At 44.2% G+C, this 25249-nt stretch overlaps 1 protein-coding gene across 1 annotated transcript in view; it reads right to left on the bottom strand.

The window, feature by feature from the left end:
- Positions 1-25249, bottom strand: part of Galnt18 (polypeptide N-acetylgalactosaminyltransferase 18) — a 318219-nt gene that overhangs the window by 39629 nt on the left and 253341 nt on the right. Inside the window, exons 7-8 of the mRNA XM_021167493.3 lie at positions 16017-16202; positions 9523-9660 (exon numbers count right to left, since the gene is read on the bottom strand). Of these exons, the coding sequence (XP_021023152.1) occupies positions 9523-9660; positions 16017-16202 (324 nt within the window). The remainder of the gene's footprint in view (positions 1-9522; positions 9661-16016; positions 16203-25249) is intronic.

Below are 25249 nucleotides of genomic sequence, written 5' to 3'. Positions count from 1 at the left end.
ACTCTGGCAGCATGGTCTTGGACAAAGTAACTGGCCCTGTCTCTTTTCTTCCCTTGGAAATAAGGATAATAACAGTGCCTGCCTCTCAGGGATGTTATGAAGATTAAATGAAATAATATCTGCGAGGGCTTAGCATAGGGTCTGGTAGCCAGCAGCAGTGATTGCTAGCTTCTTCTATTACTACTGTAACCTTCCTGAAAGCCGTTCGGGAAAACTTGCTGTGATGAATGCACGGGTGTGCCAGGAGCCTTACAAAGGAATCATATCTAGATCTCAGAAGAGCCCATAGGCTGGGATTGTGGTGTAGTGGCAAGTACATCCCCCCCCCCCTTTCCTGGTGTGTGATTCTGTCTTCATGTCATGAAAGTTGAATACTTTTAACACCCTCTGCTTTGTTCTCTTTTCCTGACTAGTGTTGCTGCCACCCTGCCAGCCCCAGTCTTGGGGTGAGGCCACTTGCACTATGTTTCCCTAACACTCTCATTTCTCTTTAAAATTATTTTAATTTTAATGTGGTGTGTCTGTGTGTGTCTGTGTGTGTCTGTGTCTATGTGTGGGTAGGTATACCTGGGTGTTGGTGCCCACAATGGCCAGATCCCCTGGGGCTAGAACTATAGGCACTCATGAGATGCCTGACTTCTGTGCTGGGAACTAAGCTTGTGTCCTCTTCAGGAGCAGCAAGTGTTTTTTAACAGCTGAGCATCTCTCCATCCCCAATCTCACCCATGAATCTTAGTGTAGCATTTAGCACGCTGCTTTCTTATTGCTTCTTTACTTGCCTACCTCCTCATTCCTCACAAATACTGGGTCTTAGTCTTCCTTGTTATATATAGACCTTGTTGTATATGGACCAGGGCATGAAGCATGTAGCTGCCATGAGTGTTGAAGGAGCATGTGCAGAAAGTGAACAAATGAATGGCATTATGGCTTTACAAGTGGCAGGGTCACAGTATGCCTGACCTTGGAGGCCAAGCTTTTTCCATCATGTGTGTAGCTATGAGCCTGATACTATTAAATGTGCCCCTTTGTGAGGATTACTGTAACCATTGAGGTTGTGCACAGTGCCAAGCTTATACAGTGAGAAAGTCCAAAGGAAATGTCCCAGAAGCTGGACACGTCTGATCTCTAACTCTCGACATGAGATCTGGGATTCATTCAAAGCTCGCCCATCTCCCAGACAGTGAGCTCAAGGGAAACCCACACAGTACAGCCCACAGTTCCTTCATCTGGAAGAAGCAGTAATGTCCCCTATTAGCGGCTTAATGGCCTGGGCTATACTCTTGACACTGGCCCAATTGAGTGACCCAAAAGTTTATTTGACCTGAGTGATGTAGTTGGAGCATGAATTGAAATGAAAAATAAAAAGATTTTAAAAACCACTGCTCCTGCAAGGACATCTGGCCTCTGCATTTTAGAATAAAACTAATTACCAAAGAAGAACAATTCAGACCCAGCAAATGGTTTGGCTCTTGTGGCTGCATCCTGAATGCCCCTCATTAAGAGTTCATGGTGTTTCTGGATCAGCAAGCATGTCTTTGCTCCGAAAGAAGCCAGGCACTGACATGTGGAGGAGACAGGGGGAGGGAGAATCTAGCAGGACCTTGCACAGTGGTTGGTAGATGAACATTGTAAGGACAGTGACCTCTGCCAGCTCTGGGGATGGCTAGCAGGCTCATCTCTGTGGGATAATGAGTGGGTGGCCTTTTGTGTGACAGTCTGAGCTATGGACCCAGAGATATCTAGACATAACCTTGTACACTTATCTGGTCAACCAAAATGTTCTGTCTTTGTCATCCAAGCATCCCAAGAGAAGCCTACTGCTGCATGTATGTGGAATTTAAGGCATTTTCACATGGAGGATGAGAAGGGTCTTTAGCTAGGACCCGGAAATACAATGGCTCCATGCAAACACTCTTTGTGTACTGCTTTCTCTGTCTCACCTGGTAAGTGTGGCCGATCTCACTCAACTCCAGTGAATGACTGGTGAGAACGTGAGTCTGGAGTGGGTCCTGGCTCATGGAGGTTTGGTTCTAAAACATTCTTTGGGCACACAAAATTCTCTTAGGACTGGGTTAACAGTGGTCAAGTGGCACCATACGGTTTTATGAAGCAGAAAGTAGGATATCCCCTGGAAGGTTCTAGTGATGTGCACAGAGCTATGGACATCGTACAATGCCATGTGCTTCTATGATGAGGGGGGATCTAGAGTGTCATGGAACAGCTGGGCAGCATCGTTTGAGGGGATGCTCTGACCCCCGGACTCAGGAGTGAAAAGGTTAAGAGTCACCGTTTCAGGGTGGAAACATGCATGGGGTTCTCATGGAAGATATAATTTATCCCTACAAGATGGCCTCCTGGACAGTCTTAACTGAGGGTTGTGTAGGGTTCCACTTCTTTTTTTTTAATTTTTTTTATTTTTTTTATTTTTTATTATGGATCTCATGGAGGCACTTCCCCAACTGAAGCTCCTTTCTCTGTGATAACTCCAGTTTGTGTCAAGTTGACATAAAACTAGCCAATATAGAGATACACTCTCTTACCTGTAAACATGAGAAGGAAACACATATTGCTAAGAATGACACTTAGTGAACACAGATAAGTATAATTTTTTTTCTTTTTTTTTTAAATTTTTAATATTTTTATTACATATTTTCCTCAATTACATTTCCAATGCTATCCCAAAAGTCCCCCATAGCGCCCCCCACTTCCCTACCCACCCATTCCCATTCTTTTGGCCCTGGCATTCCCCTATATTGGGGCATATAAAGTTTGCAAGTCCAATGGGCCTCTCTTTCCATTGATGGCCGACTAGGTCATCTTTCGATACATATGCAGCTAGAGACAAGAGCTCCGGGGTTCTGGTTAGTACATCATGTTGTTCCAACAATAGGGTTGCAGATCCCTTTAGCTCCTTGGGTACTTTCTCTAGCTTCTCCATTGGGAGCCCTGTGATACATCCAATAGCTGACTGTGAACATCCACTCCTGTGTTTGCTAGGCCCCAGCATCGTCTCACAAGAGACAGCTATATGTGGGTCCTTTCAGCAAAATCTTGCTAGTGTATGCAATGGTGTCAGCGTTTGGAAGCTGATTATGGGATGGATCCCTGGATACGGCAGTCTCTAAATGGTCCATCCTTTCATCACAGCTACGAACTTTGTCTCTGTAACTCCTTCCCTGGGTGTTTTGTTCCCAATTCTAAGAAGGTGCACAGTGTCCACACTTTGGTCTTCATTCTTCTTGAGTTTCATGCGTTTAGCAAATTGTATTTTTCCCCTGTGCCCATATCTTCAAGGCTTTTCCCCACTTTCTCCTCTATAAGTTTCAGTGTCTCTGGTTTTATGTGAAGTTCCTTGATCCACTTAGACTTGACCTTAGTACAAGGAGATAGGAATGGATCGATTCGCATTCTTCTACATGTTAACAACCAGTTGTGCCAGCACCATTTGTTGAAAATGCTGTCTTTCTTCCACTGGATGTTTTTAGCTCCCTTGTCGAAGATCAAGTGACCGTAGGTGTGTGGGTTCATTTCTGGGTCTTCAATTCTATTCCATTGGTCTATTTGTCTGTCACTATACCAGTACCATGCAGTTTTTATCACAATTGCTCTGTAGTAGAGCTTTAGGTCCGGCATGGTGATTCCACCAGAGGTTCTTTTATCCTTGAGAAGAGTTTTTGCTATCCTAGGTTTTTTGTTATTCCAGATGAATTTGCAGATTGCACTTTCTAATTCGTTGATGAATTGATTTGGAATTTTGATGGGGATTGCATTGAATCTGTAGATTGCTTTTGGCAAGATAGCCATTTTTACAATGTTGATCCTGCCAATCCATGAGCATGGGAGATCTTTCCATCTTCTGAGATCTTCTATAATTTCTTTCTTCAGAGACTTGAAGTTTTTATTATACAGATCTTTCACTTCCTTAGTTAGAGTCACGTCAAGATATTTAATATTATTTGTGACTATTGAGAAGGGTGTTGTTTCCCTAATTTCTTTCTCAGCCTGTTTATTCTTTGTGTAGAGAAAGGCCATTGATTTGTTTGAGTTAATTTTATATCCACTACTTCACCGAAGCTGTTTATCAGGCTTAGGAGTTCTCTGGTGGAATTTTTAGGGTCACTTATATATACTATCATATCATCTGCAAAGAGTGATATTTTGACTTCATCTTTTCCAATTTGTATCCCTTTGATCTCCTTTTGTTGTCGAATTGCTCTGGCTAGGACTTCAAGTACAATGTTGAATAGGTATGGAGAAAGTGGACAGCCTTGTCTAGTCCCTGATTTTAGAGGGATTGCTTCAAGCTTCTCACCATTTACTTTGATGTTGGCTACTGGTTTGCTGTAGATTGCTTTTATCATGTTTAGGTATGGGCCTTGAATTCCTGATCTTTCCAAGACTTTTATCATGAATGGGTGTTGGATCATGTCAAATGCTTTTTCCGCATCTAACGAGATGACCATGTGGTTTTTGTCTTTGAGTTTGTTTATATACTGGATTACGTTGATGGATTTCCGTATATTGAACCATCCCTGCATCCCTGGGATGAAACCTACTTGGTCAGGATGGATGATTGTTTTGATGTGTTCTTGGATTTGGTTAGCAAGAACTTTATTGAGGATTTTTGCATCAATATTCATAAGGGAAATTGGTCTGAAGTTTTCTATCTTTGTTGGGTCTTTTTGTGGTTTAGGTATCAGAGTAATTGTGGCTTCATAGAATGAGTTGGGTAGAGTACCTTCTGTTTCTATTTTGTGGAATAGTTTGTGAAGAACTGGGATTAGATCTTCTTTGAAGGTCTGATAGAACTCTGCACTAAACCCATCTGGTCCTGGGCTTTTTTTAGTTGGGAGACTATTAATGACTGCTTCTATTTCTTTGGGGGATATAGGGCTGTTTAGATCATTGACCTGATCTTGATTCAACTTTGGTACCTGGTATCTGTCTAGGAACTTCTCCATTTCATCCAGGTTCTCCAGTTTTGTTGAGTATAGCCTTTGGTAGAAGGATCTGATGGTGTTTTGGATGTCTTCAGGATCTGTTGTTATGTCTCCTTTTTCATTTCTGATTTTGTTAATTAGGATGCTTTCCCTGTGCCCTCTAGTGAGTCTGGCTAAGGGTTTATCTATCTTGTTGATTTTCTCAAAGAACCACCTCCTCATTTGGTTGATTCTTTGAATAGTTCTTGTTTCTACTTGGTTGATTTCGCCCCTGAGTTTGATTATTTCCTGCCGTCTACTCTTCTTGGGTGAATTTGCTTCCTTTTGTTCTAGTGCTTTTATGTATGTTGTCAAGCTGCTAATGTGTGCTCTCTCTAGTTTCCTTTTGGAGGCACTCAGAGCTATGAGTTTTCCTCTTAGAAATGCTTTCATTGCGTTCCATAAGTTTGGGTATGTTGTGGCTTCATTTTCACTGAACCCTAAAAAGTCCTTAATTTCTTTCTTTATTCCTTCCTTGACCAAGGTATCATTGAGAAGAGTGTTGTTCAGTTTCCACATGAAGGTTGGCTTTCTATTATTTATTTTGTTATTGAAGATCAGCCTTAGTCCATGGTGATCTGATAGGATGCATGGGACAATTTCAATATTTTTGTATCTGTTGAGGCCTGTTTTGTGACCAATTATGTGGTCAATTTTGGAGAAGGTACCATGAGGTGCTGAGAAGAAGGTATATCCTTTTGTTTTAGGATAGAATGTTCTGTAGATATCTGCCAGATCCATTTGATTCATAATTTCTCTTAGTTTCTCTGTGTCCCTGTTTAGTTTCTGTTTCCATGATCTGTCCATTGGTAAAAGTGGTGTGTTGAAGTCTCCCACTATTATTGTATGAGGTGCAATGTGTGCTTTGAAATTTACTAAAGTTTCTTTAATGAATGTGGCTGCCTTTGTATTTGGAGCATAGATATTCAGGATTGATAGTTCCTCTTGGAGGATTTTACCTTTGATGAGTATGAAGTGTCCCTCCCTGTCTTTTTTAATGACTTTGGGTTGGACGTCAATCTTATCAGATATTAGAATGGCTACTCCAGCTTGTTTCTTCATACCATTTGCTTGGAAAATTGTTTTCCAGCCTTTCATTCTGAGGTAGTGTCTATCTTTTTCTCTGAGATGAGTTTCCTGTAAGCAGCAAAATGTTGGGTCTTGTTTGTGTAGCCAGTTTGTTAGTCTATGTCTTTTTATCGGGGAGTTGAGTCCATTGATATTAAGAGATATTAAGGAAAAGTAATTGTTCTTTCCTGTTATTTTTGTTGTTAAAGTTGGCATTCTGTTCTTGTGGCTGTCTTCTTTTAGGTTTGTTGAGGGATTACCTTCTTGTTGTTTCTAGGGCATGGTTCCTGTCCTTGTATTGGTTTTTTTCTGTTATTATCCTTTGAAGGGCTGGATTCGTGGAGAGATAATGTGTGAATTTGGTTTTGTCGTGGAATACTTTGGTTTCTCCATCTATGTTAATTGAGAGTTTGGCTGGGTATAGTAGCCTGGGCTGGAATTTGTGTTCTTTTAGTGTCTGTATAACATCCGTCCAGGATCTTCTGGCTTTCATAGTCTCTGGTGAAAAATCTGGTGTAATTCTGATAGGCTTGCCTTTATATGTTACTTGGCCTTTTTCTCTTACTGCTTTTAGTATTCTATCTTTATTTAGAGCATTTGTTGTTCTGATTATTATGTGTCGGGAGGTATTTCTTTTCTGGTCCAGTCTATTTGGAGTTCTGTAGGCTTCTTGTATGTTCATGGGCATCTCTTTCTTTAGATTTGGGAAGTTTTCTTCTATAATTTTGTTGAAGATGTTTGCTGGTCCTTTGAGTTGAAAATCTTCATTCTCATCCACTCCTATTATCCGTAGGTTTGGTCTTCTCATTGTGTCCTGTATTTCTTGGATGTTTTGAGTTAGGATCTTTTTGCATTTTACATTTTCCTTGATTGTTGTGCCGATGTTCTCTATGGAATCTTCTGCACCTGAGATTCTCTCTTCCATCTCTTGTATTCTGTTGCTGATGCTCGTATCTATGGTTCCAGATTTCTTTCCTAGGGTTTCTATCTCCAGTGTTGCCTCATTTTGGGTTTTCTTTATTGTGTCTACTTCCCTTTTTAGGTCTAGTATGGTTTTGTTCATTTCCATCATCTGTTTGGATGTGTTTTCCTGTTTTTCATTAAGGACTTCTACCTGTTTGATTAGGTTATCCTGTTTTTCTTTAAGGATTTGTAACTCTTTAGCAGTGTTCTCCTGCAATTCTTTAAGGGATTTTTGTGCTTCCTCTTTATTGTCTTCTACCTGTTTACCAGTGTTCCTTTGTATTTCTTTAAGTGTGTTATTAAAGTCCTTCTTGAAGTCCTCTACCATCATCAGGAGATATGCTTTTAGATCCGTGTCTAGCTTTTCCGGTGTGTTGGGGTGCCCTGGACTGGGCGAAGTGGGAGTGCTGGGTTCTGATGATGGTGAGTGGTCTTGGTTTCTGTTAGTAAGATTATTACGTTTACCTTTCGCCATCTGGTAATCTCTGGGGTTAGTTGTTGTCGTTGTCACTGTTTAAAGATTGGAGCAGAAGCTGTGTTCCACTCACCAGCAGTCTCAAAATCCTGTGGCTGGGGTCGTGGGTAGCTGGCGGTACCCCGGTGCTGGTCCAGCCGGAAGAGGCCTGTGGTCCTACTCAGGCCGGTTTTCTGCTTCCCTAACTAATGCAGTCTCAGTTCCTGCGCGCAATTGGATTGGAGCAGAAGCTGTGTTCCACTCACCAGAAGTCTTAAGATCCTGTGGCAGGTGTTGTGGGTAGCTGGCGAGTGTCAGCCGACCCTGCGCCCTAGCTACCCCGATGCTTTTCTGACCGGAAGAGGCTTGTGGCCCTATGTAGGCCAGATTTCTCTCTCCCCAACCAGAGCAGTCTCAGGTCCCACGTGATTGGACTGGAGCAGAAGCTGTGTTCCACTCACCAGCAGTCTCAAAATCCTGTGGCGGGGGTCATGGGTAGCTGGCGGGTGTCAGCCGACCCTGCGCTCTAGCTACCCCGGTGCTGATCCGGCCGGATGAGGCCTGTGGCCCTACTCAGGCCGGTTTCTGCTTCCCTAACTAATTCAGTCTCAGGTCCCGCACACAATTGGATTGGAGCAGAAGCTGTGTTCCACTCACCAGAAGTCTTAAGATCCTCTGGCGGGTGTTGTGGGTAGCTGGACCCTGCACCCTAGCTACCCCGGTGCTTTTCTGACCGGAAGAGCAGGGTTCCACTTCTGTGTCTTTCAGAACCACTGGATATTAGAGTGCTGGGTACTAGTTCTGAATCAAATCTCTCAGTAAAGGCTCTCCACACTCCCAGGCAAGAGCTCCATCCATGACGTTTCCAGCTGGGGAAGCCCTTAACTCAGCTCTGATCACAGGGCACCAAAGAGGCCTCAGCTCTGCCTTCAAGTTTTCATCTTGATATATCAAAAAAAGGCAAGAGGGGATGCTCTCCAAAGCACAGAACTGCTGTGATTCCAGTAGTCTTTCAGGCTCTGTCAGAGACAAGCCAGGTTTTTGCCTATTTTTTTTTCATATAACCTGAATATAATATAAGCATCCCCACAGAGTGGAATCAAGGGCTCAACTGACATAGAAAAAATTATGTGTTCAGACTTTAACAGGCAGTAGAGGAGGTACTCTCAGATGTCAGTTATGTACTGCACAAAACATTTTAAGAGTAGAGGGTCCTGAAGCTAGTTGCTTGATAGAAGGGTTGGCTTATCATGGCCACAGTATTTTAAACTGAGAAAGAAAATCTATTTGCATGTCTCAGACTCCCTTTTAGCCAATGAAGGCAGTATTAACTTACCCACTTAACAGATGAAGAAACTTAGGCCCACAGTCCGTAAGAAGGGACAAGGTCAAGATCGATTCTACTTTGTATTTTTGATGGTGCAAGGGTTTGAACTCAGAGCTTCATACATGCTAATTAGGTTTGCTATCAGAGTTATACTCCCCTGCCCTGGGGCCAAGATTTGAACCAATGATATTTCTCCATTCCAACCTCTGTCCTCTACTAAAGGAACCTGCACATCAACCAACAAAGCTTATAAAACCCTTAAGTAAATTCAAGGGATGTTCAGTCTCTCAGAACTCTTCCCAGGAGGCTTCAAACATGAATGGGAGGTGCCAGCCAGTGGAAAGGCAAGGCATTCAGGTGTTTGAAACTGCCCCCCTCCCTGCCTCAGTCACCCCAGCTGTCATACCAGTGAGTATCAGCTGTGTTAGTTTGCAATCTGAAGCTAACACTTCTTTATACATGTTAAGAGGGCTATGTAAACTTGGGGTCACAGGTGAATTGCAGAGGACTGTAAAGGAGAGGTATAGTCCTTTCTCAGAGGGACTGAAAAGCCACGGGCTGTGAAAGCAAAGCCCTCAGCAAAGATCCATCAGCCTGGGCTGGGCCCAAGTTTATTATAGTGCACTACAGAGGTGATGGTGGGCTTGTTCCCTCTCTTCCCTCTTAACACCCCTCTCTGGTCTTCTTTTCTCTCTGCATCTGAATGAACCCCCAAGCCACTGGCTCCTTACCACTCCATAGGCGATAATGTCAGAGTACATCCTCATCTCTGGGTACACAGTGACCAGGTACCACCTGAAGGTCTTGCACTGCAGCTGCTTCCTCAGAGCCTTGCGTGCGGTGATGTCCCCGATGTCAATCCCTGAGTCCTGTAAAGAAGCAGAGGCAGAGATGACGCTTCCATCAGGCCTATTCTGTATGTACTGGCTATACCTATATACTTCTCTATCTATAGAATCCTATGTCTATATACTACTGTGACCCAGTGTCTCCAGCCAGGATTCACAGAGACTTTCTGGTAGAGGCACCCTGTGGGGAACTAACTCATGTGTTCTGCAATGCAGCATTCACCCCAAAAGTATCTCTGTTTAGACTTTGAAATATGAGGTCCATATTGAAGGTGACTAGTATCAAATAAAGTAAGGGGATTGAATACTTGACTATCATACAGTCTAAGTAGTATAAAATTATTAAATGCTATTAAATACAATTATAATACTATATGAGCATTAGCTCTGACAAAGGGTCACTATTAGATCCTGTTCCAGGACAGTCTCCATATTTTCCTAAAGGTGTGAGTTTTCACAGTAAACAATTCTTTCTGTACCCAGGATTATTTCTCTGCTTATAATATGATATGATGAGATAGATAGATAGATAGATAGACAGACAGACAGACAGATAGATAGATTGATAGATTGATACATAGGTAGATATGTAGGTACACAGATACATAGATTGATAGAGAGTATATAATATGTATATGTACATTCACAAAAAGAAATATATACATATATATCTCCAATGTTCATCTGCATCTTATCATAGGAGCCTCCAGAGCCAGCCTGCTCATTTTCAACTTTTGTATATCAAGTATCTACACACACACACACACACACACACACACACACACACAAACACACACACACACACACACATCTCATCCTGTTTATTAACTGACTTGCTTTTGTGTTTCAAAGGCTCAGTATGTCTGCACTGCATTTTTTCTTGCCAATTGCATCAAATCCTTTTAATGGCAGTGAGAAATTATTAGTGGTCTTTCTTAGACATGGGCACTTTGGCCTTTATTATTAGAAAACCATGAACATTCCTTACTGTTTTTGTAATATTTAGTATAGTTGGCTGATATCTCTCCTCCAAAATCCATGGCTGCATAGGACTTCTGAATAGAATTTTAAGAAGTCTTTAAAGACTTTTTACAGCTTAGGAATCTCACCATGAAGCTGTCTGAATAGGATGAGCCCCAAATTCAATGATTAGTAACTTTGTAAGAGAACAGAAAGGAAGGTTTGAATATATAGAATCACACAAGGGAGAGGACCACATAAAAATCCAGCAGACCAAAGTGATGAGTCTTGGAAAGCCAGGAGCCCCCAGATGCTGGAAAAGACAAAAAAAAAAAAAAAAAAAAAAAAAAAAAAAAAGAAAAAAAAGACAGATGACTGTCTCAAGCCACTACTGGAGGAAATGTGGCTCTGCTAGCACTTTAATGAGAACTTCTGTGTTCAGGAACCATGAGAAAAAAGTTCTGTTGCCTTTGGCAACCAATTTTGTGTCTAATTCATTTGGACCGTCTTAGGAAACTAATAGAAAATTGGCTGCCCTGCAAATGGCTCAGTATTTCTGTCACAAAGTCACAAAAATCCATGTGGCCAAGCCTCAAAGAAAGGGTATGAACAAAGCAACATGGGGACATGCCTGGCATGTAGGCTGTCTTTGGGCAGGAGAAGCATCAGCTAGGAGGTTTCTTAAACTTTGCAGAAGGAAATACAGATGTTTGCTACAGGCTGGTTTCCTGTGTCCTGACTGACAAACTGATTTTCAATTAAATTAGCTAGATGCAAGTGCTGGTAGCTGCTCTGGCTTCTCACAAGTTTGGGACTGAATGTGGTGGTGAGGGTGAGGGTGAAGAGGACAGCTCTGTTTCATGCATGGCCCAGGGGAGGGCTCAGTAGAGTAGCAGGTAAGAGTAAACAAAGAAGTCACCTGTATGACCAATAGCACCAAGGACAAGAATTAACATCTTTAGAGTTTTGGGGTGCTGATCCAGTAATGACCAGAGCCTTGATACTAAGGACTCTCTGAGTACCACCTGAGCAGAGCTGAAGGCTTCTGTTCTGAATTTGCAGTGGCTGCTAGAGAGGTGGAGTAAGTGGGCAGAGATGTGCCTGTGCTTGAGCCAGTACTGGGATGAGGATCATGGTTGGCTTGCTCCCAGGATGATATGGAGAGCAGGTGGCAGCTAAACTTTTCTTCCTTTGTCAGCTAACAGAGTTCCTATTCACTATGTGTCAGTAACTACATAGACAAGTAGGAACACCTCATGTTCTATGCCTGAAATGGGGATCTGGGAGAGGCAGAGAAGCAAACAGACATGTGAGGCAGGGAAGGAAGTGGAGAGTGAGGGAGAACAGAGACAAGAGCCTACAAAGTCCAACTTGGAGTGTTGTGTACCAGGAGGGTTGGGCAGGGGCCAGGTGAGCTGTCAAAGAAAGTTTTTTGGAGTCTGACATGCTTGAGATGAGTCTAAAAGATGAAGCAAATCCTGGCTCCTTAAGCCATCATCTTGTGAGCCTGACATAGGTTCTGCCATATCTACAGACCTGAATCTCTAGGATAAGACCCAGAAGAGTATTTTCTAAGTTTTCCATGGGACTCTGATGTAGATGAATGGCAGCTCTGCTCTAGGAGCCACTGGCTGGGAGTTAGGGAGAAGATACCACACACATAGCCAGACTGTCCCACCCATTAATAAACATCAGCAAGGTTCCAGTGAGTCTTACCATCCACTCTGCCTTGTCTTACACACTTCAACACAAACATGCCCATCAAAATGTCTTCAGGAAGCCCACAGTTTATCCCAGTAGTTCCAGCTTTAGGTAGGCATGGGATTCCTCAACATTTGCTTTCCAAAACCAGTACAACTAATCTCAAAGGCTAGGGCCAAGTGATTTTAATGTTCAGCCAGATTTGAGAGTCACTGGTCTAATAAGACAGAGGGTTCAGATTATTGTCTGACAGGCTGGCCGGTCATATGATGAGAAAGGCATATTGGGGGGAGAAACATTTTTCATGCTGGGGTTGGCTTCCTGTATGAAAATTCATAAGACTTAAGTCTGTAAGGATGAGGATTTGTTAGAGATGGGAGTTGAACATGAGGTGGATGGAGGGTAGTTTCAGGTAGAGAGACCAAATGAGCAAGCATAGGGCTGAGAAGCAGCAAGACATGCTCCCTCCAACAAAACTGTGGGGGTGCAGGTGGAGGTCCCTAAAGAGGAGAGCCGGTGTCAAACGATGCACCTGGCCTCACCTTTGTATGCCAAAAAGAGTCCTTCACAGATTTTGAAGAAGGGCAATGGATAAATCATTTAGCAAGGGTAGATTTGAAGGGGTGAAGGCTTAAAGCAGAGCAATCGGTTGAAGTCTTCATGGGCAGGGCTTGAGTTCACTGCAACTAGATATAGACTGGACAGGAAGGCTCTGTGATTGACAGAATGGGATAACAAGAGAGGAGGAAGAAAGAACTGTGAACCGTTCAGCCAGATATCTGGCAGATGGTAGCATGAGGAACTGAGACAAGCAATTAGGAACAGGAGCTGGCTTGGGTGGAAAAATGACATCTTTAACTGTGGTCAGACTCAGCCTGAGTGCCAGGGAGGCCAGCAGCAGGAGGCATCCAGCTGGCTGTTGGAGATGCCAGTCCACAAGCAGGACTTGAGATATTAATTAGGAAGCCATCAGCATGTGTGTAGATAGACATCCAAGAGCAGAGGCTGTTACTGAGAGGGGCAGTATAATGGAGGCTGATGAAGGGGACATCTCTGGGGAACATTTAAGCAAGAGTAGAGGGAGGATAAACACATAGGGAGAAAGAAGCAGCATTCTGAGGGAGAGGATGCCTTCCCAGAGTATGGAACCACAGAGCCTGGGTACCATGGAATCTCATAGAAATGAGAATTCTGTAGGTTAAGAAAAGTATTCTAAGATTTACTGTGTGTATTTGTGTATGTGTGTTGTGTGTATGCACCTGCATGTATGTGGGTTTGGAACTCTTAGAGCCGGTGTTACTGGTGTTGGTAGGATGCCCAGCTTGTAACACAGATGTTCCTTCGTGGGAGTCTCTCCAGCCCCAGGTGAAGTTTTAAATGTCCAGAACATTATGTACTCAAGAGACCAGTCCATGAGAGCTTTGCCAAAGACTTGATACTGGGATGTGATGGAAGAGTGTGGATGTGATGGAAGAGTGTAGATGCTGGGAAAACCATGACCCTGCAAAAGCTCAAGAATCTTAAAGAAAGGAAGTTGGAAGCTGGAAGTGACAGGGGATGTGTGTGTGTGTGTGTGTGTGTGTGTGTGTGTGTGTGTGTGTGTGTGTGTGTGCGTGCTTGTGCATACATGTGTGTCAGAGGGAGAGAGGAGAAATGGTTTGTGTGTGCCTGAGTGCACATCAGAGGGCAACTTCATGAGAATCATTCACTAGATACCATGTACCTTTTTGTAAGACATTATTTCTCACTGGCCTGGAATTCAATACTAAGCTAGGCTGACTGGCCAGCAAGCCTTGGCGGTTGCCAGTCTCTTTCCCAGCAATAGGAAGATTACAAACATGTGCCACCACACCCAGCTTTCCTTAGCGGGTTCTAGGAATATAATTCAGGTCCTTGTTCTTTCGAGGAATGTGATTTACTGACCGAGCCATCTCCCCAGCTCAACGAAAAACACACTGACTTTTTTTTTCCTCTCTTTAAAATTTTTACCTGGATATTTCCATGCCTAACCTGTTTTCTTCCCCTTTCTCTTCATTTGCTTGGTGCTTGGTGCTTATCCCCTTGGAGGGGTAACAGGCAAATATTAATTTTCAGAGTTTTGCTTGTGGCATCATTCACTATTCACTGAGTTTGGCTGGAATAGGGAAGACTGGCAGCTTGGGGGAGCAGAGAGAAGGGGGCAGACATGAGTGGAACACTGATCCCACACAGAACTATGGTGTTCACTGGTGAGATCCTGGAGGGGTAACATTTTCAGCATCCAGGAACACCCAGAACGGGAATCAGCATCCTGAATGGAATACTGAGTCCTAACACTCACAGCATCAGCTGGATCCAGAAACATGGGCGTTTCCCTAGAAACCTCTTCCTGCCATGGATTCAATCGGAGGGTTTGCTGAACTACACTGGGAGTCTTGGCTCCTCTTCACTGATCGTAGAGGGACCCAACTCAGGTCACTTTCCCTGTGGTGGTGGACTACTACAGTTGGTACATGCATGCCTAGCATGCGTGAAGACTTGGATTCCATCCAGAAAGAGAGCTTGCCTAAAGCTGCCACCTGAGGCTCAGCCTACTTTTTAAAATAATTCAGCCAGAGAAGCATGCAGTTGGTGGGAAGCTTGGAGTACAGGGCTTTCCTGTGGAAACTTTAAACAGAGATAAATCATTTCACTGTTAGCGAGGACTGGGGGCTTTCTGAAGATCAGCCAAGGTGTGGGGGAAATCCCTGGCTTGGGAGTAATGACAGAGGCCATGCAGTCAACAGCCTTGTCACACAGAAGGTGACAGGAGCAATGAGCCCAGGCAGACAAGCAGACAAGCAGGTTTGGAGTGCAACAGCTGGCATATGTTAGGTTCTCCCAACTCAGCATTTGAGAGTCATTTCCATACAACACACGCCAAGGCGAACAAAACTTGGAGAGAAATATTGCTTCTCCTCTGACATGACTTTAACGTAATTGACTAGAGGGATAGAGGACAGTGACAGGCAAGAATGGGGCTCTGTGACGGTCAGAAGGTCAAATCCTCTTCACCAACTGAGGATCCCTGCTGGAATGTATCTTATTTGCATCCATATGGCTCAAGAAATCCCACAGATGTATGGATTTTCCTTATTCTGCTTAGCTCAATGGAGAGGCTTGAAGCCAGTCTGTATAGAAATTAAAGTGTCCTAGAGAATTCATCCTCATTACTCCTGATTCATGGGACACCAGGGAAGCTGAGACAGGCAAGGAAATTTAGAGCCATCTGACTGGTCCATGTATGTATATTAGATATGATCTCACGTAGCCCAGGCTACCCTCAAACTCACTATGTAGCCAAGGATCATTGTGAACTTAATGATTCTCTTGTCTCTCCCCCCCAAGCACTGGTATCTCAAGCCTGAGCTACCATACCTGGTTTTATGCAGTGCTGGGAATTGAACCCAGGGCTTTATGTATACAGGGCCAGCATTGTACCAACTCGAGCCACATCCTATTTTCTAGTTTTCATTTAAAATGAGGCCACTTAAGTTTGGAGGGAATGCACCCTCCTCCGAGCATGGATGTAGATAAGAATCTCAGAGACTTCTGCTAGATTCTGTATGTAGGCTTGACAGTCTAATATGGCCAAGGAGACTATGAATGTCCCTGGGAAGAAAAACTGAGTCTAGTGTTTCGCTTCAGAAATTTTTTTCTCACCAAACTTGAAGTGTTGCCCCATTCAGGCTCCCTACCTCTTGTGGTATGTTCCATGCCATGTAGACATGACTTTTGAATTCATCCATCCAGACTTCAGCTACCCTGAGGGCATTTCTGCGGACGTGGGCAGTGAGGTCCTCTGTGTAGGGCTTGTGGGCTCTCTCGATGTGGGCAATCCGAGAGCAGGGCAGGACCTCCACACTCCCGCCACACTGCCATACCTGTAAAGGCAAGGAAAGGATGTGTCCATCAGCTCCTCTCTGAGGCAGGCTACAGGCCACCATAAAATATGAACAGAGAAACCCAGCTCTCTCCACCTTCTCTCCACACACTGCCATGAGGGAACGAGTTGTGTCTTGTCCCCCGCCCCTTCCTGCAGTAGGAATATTAAGTAATTAATTCACAGCTTGGCTTTTATTGCCATGAGTTTACTTGCAAAAAAAAAAAATTAATGTACCATTTTCTTTCATCCACAAGCTCCATGTAGCCAGAGAGCCCAGATGTTTTGAGCTCAGAGAGTTGTGCTGTCCTCTCCTTATCCTTGGGTTAGCAACACCCATCTCCCCAACAATGGTCTCTACACCACTACATAACAGAAAAGGACCGGTGGGACTCCCAGCACAGAAGTCCATCTTCAAATAGACCTTCAACCATCTCGACCAAGGTCAACAGTAGCTACTGTTAAAGAGCCCAGTGGTACTTCTGTCCCCTATGTTCCATGGACTTCTGAGGGGAAGCGCTCCAGACCTTTGGTGACAGTGGGGGTTGTTTGCTGAGTATTGTCATCTGGAAATATGGTGGAGAACTTTCATGTGTTTGGCACTTGCTCATTAACACCAATAAATCCCTGTACAGGATATGACAAAATTCAGATTTACCTAATTGGCTATACTGGTTAGGAAGTCAAGACTTCTTCTCCCACTGACCAGTATCACATTAAAGGGTACTTCCAGTAGCCATGGCTACTGGAAGGAATTTTGCTGATCTGTTACTTAGTATACTATTTAGGGTCAGTAGAAAGGGGCAGGAATTCTGAGTGCCAGCTATGTTTCAGGCCTGGGATGTAGATGGGGCGGGGCTTGGGAGCGGGCAGTTAAACACAGAACTGTTTGCAACCAGATTGTACTGGTCCAGCTCCTGGTTCTGCTTAATGCTGGCTGTGTGACTCTGAGTAGTAGTCACTTTGACTCATGTGTGTCTCCATCTCCATCTCCATCTCTATAGGGATAATAATAGCATCAGTCTCCCAAGGTCCCCGAGAGGATTAAACTGATAGCACACGGTGCACCTGGTACATTATAATCCCTAATCAAGCCTGTCCATGACCATACAAATTACAATATTCTGTGGAGAATCTTCAGAATAACCCGTGAGGCCACTGCTATTATCTCCAACTCCAGATGAGAAACACACTGAAAGTCCTTGCCCAAAGCCCCATGGCTGAAACTGATGACATGGAAAGATCTGCCTGACTCCCAAAGAGGCTGAAGGCAGTGCCAATGCTCCTTAGGGGTGACTATATTTTAAGAGTAGTTAGCATCTTCAAGGGTGACTCTGGGGGCCAGGAGAAGGAACATGGCAATCTCTGGGTTGTGCCCCTTTCCAAACATCCCTGTGCTAGGACTTGCCCATCCTAGAGACAGTGCACACTTCAGGGCACTTTGTCCCAATAACCTATGAATACTGACTGCATTATTGACAACACAAAGTGGCAGGGTAATTTTTCTTCCCGTGCCTGGAACAAGGCTACTATTTGACATATTTCAACAATGCAGAACAGAATGTTACTCACAGCAGTGCTCTTATGAGTCCTGCTTCTCAAAGTCAGCTTGCCATTTCACCTTAAGAGTGTGCATGCCTGCCTCCATCATCTGAGCCATGTGGGTGGCACCACCCACCCTACCTCCCACCTTGAACGATGCTCCCAACACAGTGGACACACAGAGCATTCAATTCTCCCTTTTTCAGCTAGACTTGGGTACATGTAATGTGTTTTTCCACCTCACCCTGCTACTCAAACTCAGTGTCCAGGTATCAGTTCAAAGTCACTTCCCTATACCCTGATTTGTGGTCCTCCCTGCTCCTACTGCTTGTTTAATCATCTCTCTTCTTTCAAATGTTCTTTATGTCCTGATCAGATTTCCCTCCTGACATGTGCTACTAAGTGGTTCTCAGGGTAGACTATGGGTTCCCAGGAAAGGCGGGACAGTGGCGGTCTGGGAGCTAAGTGTCACATTTAATAGCACAGCTTTGGTGTCTGTGAGAATGGGATTCAGAATTTGACCTCTGCTAGCAGTTGCTGTATACCTTGCATCTCCCCCAAACCTCCTTTACACCCAGAGGAAGAGAGTGATGCAGCATGGGAAGGTATTCAGCCCATGCCTTCCTTGTTAAGAATACGACATGAATGGGGACAGTGGAAATGAGGGAATCAGGTACCATCAGGGCATCTTAGCCAATTTCTCCCCTGACATGGGACCACAGGGCCTTTGGATTAAACTCTGGTCTAATATAGTCATGTGATAGTTCCTGGGTCCCATAGTCTGTGCCTTTGTCTTATAACAGTTATTAAAATTGCTGTTATTTGACTTATTCTACACACTCACCTTGGAGGAATGAATTTGATACAGAGGATAAGTTACAACCCCAGCACAGAAGGGTACAAAGGTCATTCGCCATACTGGAAGCCCTTGGTAACCCAGGCAACTTGCAGTCTCTTCCCTTCTGTTGAGCCTGTCTATGGAGGGAGAGCTCTCCTCTTAGGTGTGGCCTGTGAGTTCTTGGTAGCGTCTGGTCTTTGGAGTAGAAAGTGTGGATTTGGCCTGTGTATATATTAACTTTGGACCCTACCAATGACACTGAAGTCAACTAGGAAAGGCTTGTGCTTCTTATCTATTCCTAGGTGACAAATGGCTCTGCTGACCAAAGAGAGCCTCTGAAGTCTTAGCCATAGGTGACCCTCAGAGCTCCTCTCTGGGATGCTGAATATGATTAGAAAAATAAATTACTAGTATTTGAGTTGCATTAAAGATGATGTCAGGAAGCTTCCACTGGGGAGGAGGGAGGGGGTTATAGAAGATGAGGAAATAAAGGAGAGCTGGTCTCAGTACAGGAAATGCCCAATGCTTGATAGCAAGTTGCAAGTCAGTTAGAGGCTATGGTTCATATTTCCAGAGGTGGAAAATGCCAAGAGGAGAAGGGGAAAAGCTGAATACCAAAAGAGTAGTTGAGAAATGAAGACCAAGAGGTCACAGGTAACAGGCAAGCAAGATCCACATCTTACAGTGAGAGGCTATAATAAGTCTACAGATACTTATTATACTGGGACACCAGGCAACATGGCAATCCATGCCAAAATCTGGGTCCTGTCTCTTTTGGTGGCCACAGAAATAAATGATCCTAGACCACAGCATGCCCCTTTTAGCTTCTGCCTTCATATCTGCTAACGCATTTCCCTAGAATAATTGTTGCAAACTCAACATTTTCTTTAACCCATCACTACTAAGTTAGACCCTCTTGGAATACCCTCAGCATCCACACTCCTTAATAAAACATTCATATTTTATTTATGTACTTATTCTTTAAATATCTGTCTTCCAGAATTAGACTGTAACCTTCACAAACACAAGGATATGTCTGTGTGCTTTCCACTGAATATACTGCGCCTGTTTTGTGGTATCTACTCAATAACTATTAAGTGAATGAGTGAATTTGAGGGTCCTGGGCTTTCACTGACTGTAGGGACACAGTTTTAACTAGCTCAGCCAGATGCCCTAATAAAGCCCATAAACATAAAATGTGGCCAGATTTTACTGAACACAGTGACTTTCTTTAAACCCAGGTGGTTTTTCAGCAAACTGCTGACATTAAAGTGCAAATTACTGCCACCTAAGAGACTTACTTTGGCTGCAGAGCTTAAATTAACATTGTAAAGGCCGAGAAGTCATCAAAAGCTTGGACAGCAACACACAGGTTTCTCTTGTGGAGCCAGGTACTTATGGCAGAGTCTCCCCATCTCATAGATGCTTGGATACATCTCCAGAGGAGGTACAGGCCTGTTCCCCAGAGGTGACCAAGAATCTACGGCGGAGTGTGTATAATAGCTTTATGGGACAAAGTCAAGACCCCCTACTACTAGCTCTTCCTGCAAAGCCCTGATCCTGTCTTCTTCTCTGAAAAGGTCTCACACATCAGTGTAGGACTGCAAAGAAGTACTGGTTTCTAGGGACTGCTGAAAGAGGATACGGATCATGATGGCCACATACAAGTCATGAATTGTATTTGTCTGTGGGTGCCAGTTGCCTTCCCTCCGGGGGGGGGGGCACAGATTTAAATGAGATTCAGTAGGAATAGTGCTCACTAACAAAGTCAGCCCTGCTGAGGGGTCTCAGGGAGTGAGATCTCTCTGTTTCTCTTTCCAAGACAAAAGTCACTGGGATGAAGCCAGGGTCAGGTCTCTCTCTTTCACTTCTATAATCAAAGCTCCCTGGCTGAATCCTTGTTTTCACGGAGCTATCAAATGGGGTTGACAAACCCTGATGCTTTAGATCTCTTCTACTTTTACACTGAGAGTTTAAGTTTCATGGCTCATTCCTCAAATGGTAAGCAGGGCTTGAGACACAATGGACTGAGCCATAGCCTGAGTCACAGTTGGGAGGAACTGGGGCAGGACAACAAATAGTATCATCTACTTCTATGGGCCATCCATTTGCTCTAATGCAATTCTGTGTGTATGTGTGTGTGTGTGTGTGTGTGTGTGTGTGTGTAGGTGCATAGGGTTTGTTTTGCTTATGTCTCTGTGTGCATGTATACATGTGCGTGTGTACATATATCTAGGAATATGCATGTGTGTGTGTGTCTGTGTATGTAGGTGTATGTGTATGTATGCACATGAGTACCTTTGTGTTTGTATACATGTACAGATGCATCCATGTGTGTCTATGTGTGTTTATATGTATAAGTGCATGTGTGCATATGACTGCATGAAAATGTCATAAATCAACCAAGGTATTGTTTCTCAAGAGCTGCCCACACTGTTTTATGATATGTAGTCTATCACTGGGACTCTGCAATCACTGATTAGCCTAAGCTGGCTGGCCAGGGATCCATCAGTCTCCATTTTCCCAGTGCTGGGATCACAAGACACCCCACCACACCTATTCTCTCTCTCTCTCTCTCTCTCTCTCTCTCTCTCTCTCTCTCTCTCTCTCTCTCTCTCTCTCTCTCTCCCTCCCTCTCTCCCTCCCTCTTCCCTCCCTCTCCCTTCTTCTCTACCTCCCTCTGTGTCTCCCTCTCCCTCCCTCCTTCTCCCTCCCTCCCTCTCCCTTCCTTCTTTTTAAGCCAGGATTGTGGAGAGTAAACTCAGGTCTTCCTGAAAGCACTTTGCTGACTGAACTTGTATTAGGCCAGCCCTACTCAGGATTCTGAGGCTTTTACCAGAGGGAAAAATGTATTGGTTGTATTAACCACAAGTAAGGTAGATTGGTGGGTAGTGATGTCCCCATCCTTGTATTTCATACCCATGCCCGCTTCAGCTGGGTCTCCTTGTGACACTAATGAGTTCTTGTTTCTTGGCACAGGATTGCCCCAGTCCTTTCAGCCCATAAATCTTTCTTTCCCACTCTCCATCTATCCAAAGCCAGCCTTGACTCCATTCCACTAAACTCTTTGAACATGTGATTAACTTCACTCACGTGGTCCTGATTTCTTGGCTTCTGTGGCTAATTATCTTTTTATGTGTAGCTGTCTTGCCTGGTTTGGCCATGAAAGGTTGAGATAAAGAGTGGAAAGTAAAAACTGGGCAGAATGGGAAGAAGATGGAGAAAGAGCCAAGGCTTACTCTGAAGCAGGCTAAGGGAGGACTGGAAGCTCATTTGCAGACTGGCTTAGGGGTCAGAGAAGTAGGCAAGCAGCAACATGGACAGGACAGCCTCCTGCACATGGCTCTTACACTCAGTGTACCCATCAACTTCGTACCACAGACATCCTACTCACCTTATCCAGCTGCAGCATTGTGTGGGAAAATAGAAGGAACTGGAGATTATATCAGCAAGCCATCAACAGGAGCGTGAGGCAGAGAAGGAGTCTAGATGAATATAGCCTAAGTTCAGAAGTAGCCTCTGTCCAAAAGTCTATAGCACTTGAAAATCTCTATCTAGACAAAACTCAGACTCCTTAACCAGACTCCCAGGATCTCTGAGAGCAGCCCTCTTTATTCCCCGCAACATTACTCACTCTCTAAAACCAGTTACACAGGCTTCTCTCCACTCCTGAGGTAGACCATGTTCATGGACCCTTGTCCTCACCTTCTTTACCAGAGCTACTACTTCCCCACAGCTATTAACACATCTCTGTAAGTCCCATCTGCCTTCCCTGGACACCCTAATTTTAGTTAAATGACTTTTCTATGAATATTGCTTGTACTTCTTCTTAGATAGCAGGTGTGATAACTCTGAGAGCTGAGAGAGAGAGAGAGAGAGAAACAGAGAGACAGAGAGAGACAGACAGAGACAGAGAGACAGAGAGAGGGACAGAGACAGACACAGAGACACAGAGACAGATACACACAGAGAAAAGAGAGCCTATGTACAGTTTAAAGATACACTATATAAATGTTGGCATACCTCCCCTCTTTAGAAACAATGCTTTCTTTTGATATCTCTTAGAAAATTACCTGAAGGTAACCCATTATCCTGAAGTTGGGTAGTAATTTCCTTACCATCACCCTACCCCACACAGTGCTGTTTTTGAACACTATATAAACAACTACCACATATGCCTCTTGCTTCTTGTTTCATTTATTTCCCTCACCCCAGCATTCCATTCTATAAATACACACTGATTTACTTATGCATTCTCCCCTGATGGTTGGCAGGCTCGTTTCCAGTGTTATGAATAGTTCCTGGGAACATTCTTGTACACATCTCCTGGGGCCCAAGAGTGGGCCTAGGTACAAGTTAGATGTACAGTCAACTTTCCCAAGGAGGGGAGGGACTGCTTCATAGTGTCTCCCAGGTGGCTCCCTCCCAACAGCAAAATGCATCACATCTGTGCCAACTCTTTCATTTAAAGCTTTACTTTATTTTATCTTATTTTTAAGTGTGTGTCACATATGTCTTTGAATGAGTATGTGTGTGTGTGTGACTGTGTGTAGATACCTTGTGTGTGAGTGTGTGTGTGTGTGAGAGAGAGAGACACTGTGTCGATACACAGTGTGTGTGTGTGTTTGTGTGTGTAACTGTGTTTAAATACCTTGTCTCTCTGTGACTGTGTGACTGTGTGTAGATCCCTTCTCTCTCTCTCTCTCTCTCTCTCTCTCTCTCTCTCTCTCTCTCTCTCTCTCTCTCTCTCTCTCTCTGTGTGTGTGTGTGTGTGTGTGTGTGTGACTGTGTCTAGATACCTTTCCTGTGTGTGTGACTGTGTGTAGATCCCATGCCTCTGTGTGTGTGAGGGAGTATAGGTGCCTTGGCTATGAAGGTCGTAAGAGGGCATTGGGTTACAGGTGCCAGGTGGTTGTGCATCTTACATGGGTGCTAGGAAACAAACTCCCATCTTGAGTGTTTAAATCCCTTAACTATTGAGCCTTCTATCCAGCCCCCTTGTCAAATGTTGACATTAGTGATATGGCATACAATTCTCTCCACAGTTTTCACTTGGAGCCTCACCTGATTATTCATGAGATGGTAGGTTTTGTTTGTTTAGTGTTCTTTCCTGTTACCAACCTACTACAGCAAACACTAGGAGAAGGGGCACCTCTGCCTTACTCTAAGGCCATTCAAATCCAGGCATGTGAGAGATACTCAATATTTGCTGTATGAATGAAGAATCAATGTTAGGCTTGTTCTGACTTACTCTGTGAGCTTCACTGCCACTCCCCTAGGCTCCTGGGAGTAGATAGGGAGTTTAAAGGAACAGTTGTAAGATCTGGCCACGCTTACCCTTCCATTAGACCTTACAGAAGAACACTCCCTGGGGACCCAGTTTTTCAAGCCTCCTTCCAGCAATAAATAGTCCCAAAGGTTTGCCTGCTCCTTGGAAACACAATGCAGCTTCTTGGATGGTGCCCTAGAAGGAGCTGAACATTTGACTCAGTCCCAGGTGACACTCAAAGCAGTTTCCCATCAAAAAGGTCTCCTTCTGAACCATTGCAAAGCAGTAAGGTCCACCAGGTCCAACTACAAGGAGAGATGAGCTAGGCTGAAATGCTGGGCTGTTTTGCAGGGGTTTGGGCTGTGCAGAAATAGTTGCTGCCCACTTGCAGGAAAACCCCGGAGCCAGTTTGGGACACCAGAAGAGGCACAACTGGCTGATAATGGGCAGAGGATCCCTCAAGTCTCCTATTGAAAAGGAAGGCAACAGACTTGGGCACATGGGGTAGGGTATTCTCAAGGATATGACAGAGGCATCTGTTGCTCTTTGGAGGGATTATGAGCAGCTCAGATCAATAATCTGAGAGAAGAAATGCCCATTGCTGCTTCCTGGGCAAGGCAAGAGAGTATTCATGACCATCTTCTATCAGCCAACCTATCCATCACAAATTTAAGCTAAAGTAACCTTAAAGTTCAAAGACAGTGAACTCCCAAATGAAGCAACCAGAATCCCTAAGTCACTCCCAGAAGAAAGGCTACCCATTGAGTCTCCCATCCCTTAGGGAGCTGTACTGTGAGCAGACAATGAGCTCCTGGTGGCATCTCTGAGGTTGAGCTCTGATGTTGGAATCTCTGATTTTGCCTTTATATAAAGAAATGCATGGCTGTATGGCACCAACAGATCTAAACTCATTCTGGCTTTGTAGAAGAAAGTCCTTTGGGAACAAGTAGACATCCCAACTCCTGGAGACGAGTCCATTCAGAGGCAGCCCCCACCAGAGGCCAAGAATATAGGTAATAATTAGACATAATATCTGATGCTCTAGGTAGCTGCATGACAGGAAGAGTATGGAGATCCTTCAAAGGAGGCTACTAACCAGAGTCTAGATAAGGGTTAGAATCAGATTAGAAACCCAAATGAAAACCCAGCAAGATGGAAGAGGAGTAGCCTGTGGCTTGGAGGCCATGCACAGCCTTACATTCCTCAGAAAGCCACAGTAGTGTGGTATCACAGTGATCTAATTGATAAGAGCAGGCCTCTAGCCACTGCTGTAGCCCCTGGCCAGGAGATACAGGTGTTAGCTGGGGCTAATGCTCAGAGAATCCTGCAGCAAGAGCCTGGGAAGGGACTAGACCAAGTTCAGACATTTCTATAGCTCAAAGCTCTAGAAGCGATCTCA

The sequence above is a fragment of the Mus caroli genome, unplaced genomic scaffold (assembly GCF_978045245.1).
Source record: "Mus caroli unplaced genomic scaffold, Mus_caroli_1 scaffold_8, whole genome shotgun sequence".
In the NCBI taxonomy this organism is placed as follows: domain Eukaryota; kingdom Metazoa; phylum Chordata; class Mammalia; order Rodentia; family Muridae; genus Mus; species Mus caroli.
The sequence above is the reverse complement of the archived record's forward strand: the minus strand, read 5'-3'. Positions and strand labels throughout refer to the sequence as shown.